Source organism: Notothenia rossii, assembly GCF_949606895.1.
Source record: "Notothenia rossii genome assembly, chromosome: 11".
NCBI classification, from domain to species: Eukaryota; Metazoa; Chordata; class Actinopteri; order Perciformes; family Nototheniidae; genus Notothenia; species Notothenia rossii.
Window position 1 is genome coordinate 56,599,555 of NC_136910.1, and position 7,500 is coordinate 56,607,054.

The 7,500-nt window shown below is 41.6% G+C and overlaps 1 protein-coding gene across 1 annotated transcript in view; it reads left to right on the forward strand.

The window, feature by feature from the left end:
• kcmf1 (potassium channel modulatory factor 1) overlaps positions 1-5,596 on the forward strand; it is a 16,910-nt gene extending 11,314 nt beyond the window's left edge. The window contains exons 5-7 of the mRNA XM_079659439.1: positions 1,322-1,505; positions 1,722-2,016; positions 4,425-5,596. Coding sequence (XP_079515565.1) covers positions 1,322-1,505; positions 1,722-2,016; positions 4,425-4,689 — 744 coding nt within the window. The 3' untranslated portion in view covers positions 4,690-5,596. The remainder of the gene's footprint in view (positions 1-1,321; positions 1,506-1,721; positions 2,017-4,424) is intronic.
• Positions 5,597-7,500: the final 1,904 nt, after the last annotated feature.

Genomic DNA, 7,500 nt, shown 5'->3' on the forward strand with positions numbered 1-7,500 from the left:
TTGACTAGCTTTAATCTTTTTAAACGAAATGAGAATCAGCCTCTCACCGTCTCTCTTTTGTTTTCAGACATTAACATATTTCCCAAGTCTACGCCTTGTAAATACCAGCTCACAGAAACACTGGCATAGAAATATTGATAGTGTTTGAAAACTTTCCCTGGTCCCCGGCTTGAGCTTGAATCTCAGGATCCATGTATCTGTGATCCTCTCCAGAATGGAAGGAGTCATCACATACAGAGCATCAACTAGTTCCTGAACAGTGTCCTTCACATGCTGATATCCAAGAGAGGGAGTCACACAGTCACTAGATGGAGGAATACCGGTTGTTCTATGTAATCATAAATCCTGTCATGAACAAAACACTGAGTTTTTTTCTCCAAATGTTGGCTTTTTTCGGAAAATCTAAAAATTCTGACTTATTCTCAAGATTCTGACTTTTTCTCAAATTCTCAAAATACTGTATTTTTTTCAGAAAATCTCAAAATTATGATTTTTTTTCTCAAATTATGTCTTTTTTCTCAAATTCTCAAAATTATGGTTTTTTTCAGAAAATCTCAAAATTATGACTTTTTCTCAAGATCATGACTTCATCTCAAAATTATGTATTTTTTCTCAGAATTATGTATTTGTTTAGAAAATCTCAAAATTATGACTTTTTCTCAAAATTATGACTTTTTCTCAAAATCTCAAAATTATGTATTTTTTCAGAAAATCTTAAAATTATGTATTTTTATCAAAATCCTGACTTTCTCTCAAATTCTCAAAATTCTGTAGTTTTTCTCAAAATGTCAAAATTCTGTAGTTTCTCAAAATATCAAAATTCTGACTTTTTCTCAAGATTCTGACTTTTTTCTCAAATTCTCAAAATTATGTCTTTTTTCAGAAAATCTAAAAAAATTCTGACTTTTTCTCAAAATCCTGACTTTCTCTCAAATTCTCAAAATTAGGTCTTTTTTTGCAAAATGTCAACATTTCTGTAGTTTTTCTGAAAATCTCAAACAGTGTCCTTCACATGCTGATATCCAAGAGAGGGAGTTCCACAGTCCCAAGATGGAGGAATAGAAAGCAGTATTCAATGTTTACTTCAGATTAGCTCCACGTCAGAAATGAGCATGCTTGTCATATGTCTCTCTCCATAGAGGCTGAATCATCATGTTAATCACATAGCTATCATATGCCTCAAACAGTCCTGATGCTCTTCTAGGTAATCACACATCCTGTCATGTTCACAGCTGCAGTTGGGATACCTTTGTTACCATGGTACTCTGATATTAGGAGAGGACATCCAGTTACTTTATTCCCCCTTAACGCTGCTCTCCACGACGAGTCCAGCAGCGTGCGGCATGTTCGCAGGATGTTTCACCCCGGAAGAGGGCTGGGGGGGCCACGAGCACGACGGACAAATATGCACTTTACTAGCGGCTCCACGGGGGGGCTGTCATCCTCGGCGTCACAGAGCTCCACCTACACCCCCAGCAACAGAGAGGCAATGGACCCCATCGCAGGTGAGGGTCTCACATACACTCTGCACATGTTACTCTGTGTTAGTGTATTAGCCTAATACATGAGAGTGTGATGTATTAGGCGGGCGTCAAATAATCGATGATTATTCGCCAGGGCTGTTCGATTTTCAATTTTGATCACGGTCAGTTTCTGTTATCCCTAATCTACAGTGTTGTCTCTAAAGCCCTGACTCGTGTTTGTTGTTGTTGTTCCTGCAGAGTTGTTGTCCCAGCTGTCAGGCGTGCGGCGTGCAGCGGGGGGGCAGATCAACTCGTCCGGCCCCTCGGCCTCTCAGCTGCAGCAGCTCCAGATGCAGCTCCAGCTCGAGAGGCAGCAGGCTCAGGCTGCGCGGCAACAAGTGGAGACGGGACGCCACGCCACACGACGAGGAAACAACCCCGGAAACCCCGGCACCGCCATCCCCCCCCCGAACACCAACTCCTCCAACTCTGCTGCCACCGGGGGGGACAACAACCCCTCCTCCAATCACAGCTCCCAGTTCCTATTAGCACGGTGAGAGACTTCAGTGTGGCTCACATTCAACATTCAGGACTCAAGGCTTTTATTTTCATTCCTACATCAACATGTGTCCCCTCTTCTCCATGTCTCCTCTACTTCAATATGTGTCCCCTCTTCTTCATGTCTCTTCTACATCAACATGTGTCCCCTCTTCTTCATGTCTCTTCTACATCAACATGTGTCCCCTCTTCTTCATGTCTCTTTTACATCAACATGTGTCCCCTCTTCTTCATGTCTCTTCTACATCAACATGTGTCCCCTCTTCTTCATGTCTCTTTTACATCAACATGTGTCCCCTCTTCTTCATGTCTCTTTTACATCAACATGTGTCCCCTCTTCTTCATGTCTCTTCTACATCAACATGTGTCCCCTCTTCTTCATGTCTCTTCTACATCAACATGTGTCCCCTCTTCTTCATGTCTCTTTTACATCAACATGTGTCCCCTCTTCTTCATGTCTCTTCTACATCAACATGTGTCCCCTCTTCTTCATGTCTCTTTTACATCAACATGTGTCCCCTCTTCTTCATGTCTCTTCTACATCAACATGTGTCCCCTCTTCTCCATGTCTCTTCTACATCAACATGTGTCCCCTCTTCTCCATGTCTCTTCTACATCAACATGTGTCCCCTCTTCTTCATGTCTCTTCTACATCAACATGTGTCCCCTCTTCTTCATGTCTCTTCTACATCAACATGTGTCCCCTCTTCTCCATGTCTCTTCTACATCAACATGTGTCCCCTCTTCTCCATGTCTCTTCTACATCAACATGTGTCCCCTCTTCTTCATGTCTCTTCTACATCAACATGTGTCCCCTCTTCTTCATGTCTCTTCTACATCAACATGTGTCCCCTCTTCTCCATGTCTCTTCTACATCAACATGTGTCCCCTCTTCTTCATGTCTCTTCTACATCAACATGTGTCCCCTCTTCTCCATGTCTCTTCTACATCAACATGTGTCCCCTCTTCTTCATGTCTCTTCTACATCAACATGTGTCCCCTCTTCTCCATGTCTCTTCTACATCAACATGTGTCCCCTCTTCTTCATGTCTCTTCTACATCACCATGTGTCCCCTCTTCTTCATGTCTCTTCTACATCAACATGTGTCCCCTCTTCTTCATGTCTCTTCTACATCAACATGTGTCCCCTCTTTTCATGTCTCTTCTACATCAACATGTGTCCCCTCTTCTCCATGTCTCTTCTACATCAACATGTGTCCCCTCTTCTCCATGTCTCTTCTACATCAACATGTGTCCCCTCTTCTTCATGTCTCTTCTACATCACCATGTGTCCCCTCTTCTTCATGTCTCTTCTACATCAACATGTGTCCCCTCTTCTCCATGTCTCTTCTACATCAACATGTGTCCCCTCTTCTCCATGTCTCTTCTACATCAACATGTGTCCCCTCTTTTCATGTCTCTTCTACATCAACATGTGTCCCCTCTTCCTCATGTCTCTTCTGCATCAACATGTGTCCCCTCTTCCTCATGTCTCTTCTGCATCAACATGTGTCCCCTCTTCCTCATGTCTCTTCTACATCAACATGTGTCCCCTCTTCTTCATGTCTCTTCTACATCAACATGTGTCCCCTCTTCTTCATGTCTCTACTACATCAACACGTGTCCCCTCTTCTTCATGTCTCTTCTTCATCAACATGTGTCCCCTCTTCTCCATGTCTCTTCTACATCACCATGTGTCCCCTCTTCTTCATGTCTCTTCTACATCAACATGTGTCCCCTCTTCTCCATGTCTCTTCTTCATCAACATGTGTCCCCTATTCTTCATGTCTCTTCCACATCAACATGTGTCCCCTCTTCTCCATGTCTCTTCTACATCAACATGTGTCCCTTCTTCTTCTTCTTCATGTCTCTTCTACATCAACATGTGTCCCCTCTGTGGAAAGAGACTCTGAAAGTTTCAGGAACAAAGATTCTCTCTCTTTTTGATCCATTTCTATAAAAACCTGTCTGAAAATGAGCTGATCAGATTTTGGCCACTTTATGATGTCATAACGATGTTTTGTCTTGTGTAACCATTAGCCAATCAGCAACCAATGTACCCCCCCCCCCCCTTAACACATGAATCTGCTCCTAGAGCACCATTGAGTTCTTTGTAACCAAATCTCTCTCAGAATAAAGTAACAGACAGAGAATCAGCACTTTGGAAACAGGGCTGAAACAGAGGGGATTATGGGTAATTCTGCAATGATCTGTTGGTGTTTCAGCCAATCAGAGACAGGTTCTGTATATATCTGAGACCTGTGATATATTGATGAAAAACAGTATGATAGGGGACCTTTAAGAATAGAAAGCATCTTAACTAAAGAGTTCTCTTGCCTCTCTCTCTCTCTCTCTCTCTCTCTCTCTCTCTCTCTCTCTCTCTCTCTCTCTCTCCTCCTCCAGGTTGAACGAGCCTAAGATGTCGGAGGCGGAGCGTCAGTTCCTGGAGGGCGAGCGCGCCGACCGCAGCCTGTTCGTCCAGGAGCTGCTTCTGTCCACGCTGATGCACGAGGAGAGCTCTTCCTCCGACGAAGACGAGCGGCGGGACTTCGCCAGCTTCGGCGCGATGGGCTGCGTCGACATCATGCCTTTAGACGTGGCGCTGGAAAACCTCCAGCTCCGAGAGAGCAGCTTTTCGGGGAAAGAGCCTCCGCCACCGCCTCTTTGATGTCCGAGCACCTAGCAGACTGTGTCCTCCCTGCTGCTTCTGTCAGTGATGGGCAGCCAATCAGCAGCAGTCCCCCCCTCACCCCCCCCCCCCCTCCCTCCTCACCTTCCTCCTCCTCCTCCTCTTCCTCCTCTGAGTTTGTTTCTGGTGATTGTAATTTCAGGCCTGTCACCATTTTTGTTACATTGTAAGCAAAAAATAAATGAGAGCAAGTGGGATACATGTGAGCGAGCGAGAGAAGAGAAATATATAAATATCTATATATATAAGATATATATGAAGTTGATAATCAATCCACATTTCTTTTTTCGTTATCAGGTAAATGTTACAGGCACTCCTTTAGCTTCCTGTGACATGCAAACGGCTCTCCGTATATAAATACTCCACATTCAAAAGTCTAGAGGGCGTCGGCGCCTCTGATGAAGCTGCTGTGTGTGTTCATGACTATTAATAAAAAGTGCTTGGATGGGTTACCATTACTACTGCATGCAGTTATTTGCAGCGTGCATGACTTTTAACGGCCCGGTCGTTAAGTATCCCCTAAGCTTTTTAAATTTTAAACACAGTTAAGTATCGGAAAGTGACAGACAATGTAACTAACACTCTCTTGTTTTAATGTGAAGAGGAGGTCATTGGATTCTAGCTTCAGGCGTTCACTCTGCTGATGTTCGGACGATGCTTTACACGGTTTGTTTTGTTTTTGTTAACACGAGGCATTCTCTTTTTTCTTTCTGCTAAGTTTAGCACTTTCTATTTATTCCGTTTGTTTGTTTTCTGATTCTCCCTCTGAGCCTCGATGTGAATCATGCCACCTTCATGCCTATACTTTTACCCTCTATGTAAAAATTACAATGAGATGTATATTGAATTTGTGCGTTAACTTTCATAAAGACATGGGCAGATCTTTTTTTTTTGTTTTTTTTAATGTCAATTTAGAATACAATAAATATAAATTGCGCACAGCTTTTGATGAAACCAAGACGCCGTCACACTTTTGCACCTTGTGTTGATTTCAAAGATGTTTGTGTTCATCCGGCTCAATTTAATAATATTATGTTGGCACGTTAACTTAGTGTTTTATATAAATGGTCTGAAAAGGCCAAAATCACAAAGTCACGCATTGTACGTGATAGGCTAAGGGGCGGGACATCTCTAAGAGGTTGACCAATCACAACAGAGCCGGCTTGCTAATCAATCAGAGCAGACTGGGCTCTGGTTTCAGACAGAGGGTGAAAAGAGGTGCTGCAGCACAGACAGTATGAGAACAAGAAAGAGCTTTGTGAACATTAAAGCATGGAACTCTTTAAAGTAGAGACACTGCATACTGATATACACCTGAACATCAGCAGGAGAGGACTCTTTAAAGTAGAGACACTACATACTGATATATACCTGAACATCAGCAGGAGAGGACTCTTTAAAGTAGAGACACTACATACTGATATACACCTGAACATCAGCAGGAGAGGACTCTTTAAAGTAGAGACACTACATACTGATACACACCTGAACATCAGCAGGAGAGGACTCTTTAAAGTAGAGACACTACATACTGATATACACCTGAACATCAGCAGGAGAGGACTCTTTAAAGTAGAGACACTACATACTGATATACACCTGAACATCAGCAGGAGAGGACTCTTTAAAGTAGAGACACTACATACTGATACACCTGAACATCAGCAGTAGAGGACTCTTTAAAGTAGAGACACTACATACTGATATGCACCTGAACATCAGCAGGAGAGGACTCTTTAAAGTAGAGACACTACATACTGATCTACACCTGAACATCAGCAGGAGAGGACTCTTTAAAGTAGAGACACTACATACTGATATACACCTGAACATCAGCAGGAGAGGACTCTTTAAAGTAGAGACACTACATACTGATATACACCTGAACATCAACTGGAGAGGACTCTTTAAAGTAGAGACACTACATACTGATATACACCTGAACATCAGCAGGAGAGGACTCTTTAAAGTAGAGCCACTACATACTGATATATACCTGAACATCAGCAGGAGAGGACTCTTTAAAGTAGAGAAACCACATACAAATATGAACCTGATGAGCAGAATAAGTATTAACCCATTTAATAAATTGTTTAAAACTATCATTTGTGTAAGTTGTAACTAGTAGCTATTAGTTTATTTTTGTATATTCCGAGCAACTATGCCTACTTTGCTGACGGAAGAACATTTGAATGAAAATATGGTTCAATAAATGTAACTTTTGTTAAACAAATCAGAGCTTTTCAAAATGTCAGTATATACTTGCTAAATGTTTAAAGTGGAGTGTTTATGTAAATGCTGTGAAAAGGACGTTTGTTTTCTCTTATTTAACGAATCTGCATTGGAAATAGATTTATTTTAGGTTGAGTCAAAGCAAATAAAGGAAAAAACACAACATTTATAAATATTTAATAAGAAATTATATCAAATCAGGGATATCCAGGCAGAAAATGATTTTTTTTTTTAAAAGTGTTTTCCACTGTAATGTTGAAGAAAAACGGGGGGCTTATAAAATATATTTCTTGAGGAGATTCCTGAAGAAAGAAGTGACATAAATGATGATGAAGACTCCTCCTCTGAAGAAACACGTCTGCAATACATAAAGGTGAGTCAAATAAATACATTACATTACATGTTACTTATTAGCAGAGATGGGGCTGTTAGCCTGTTACTAAATAAAAGTAATATATTACATATTACTTTTTTAAGTAGTTTTGCCTCTGCGAGACTCCACTTGCACCCCCAATTACTATTGCAATAAGGAATACATTTTGACATGCCCTTTAATAA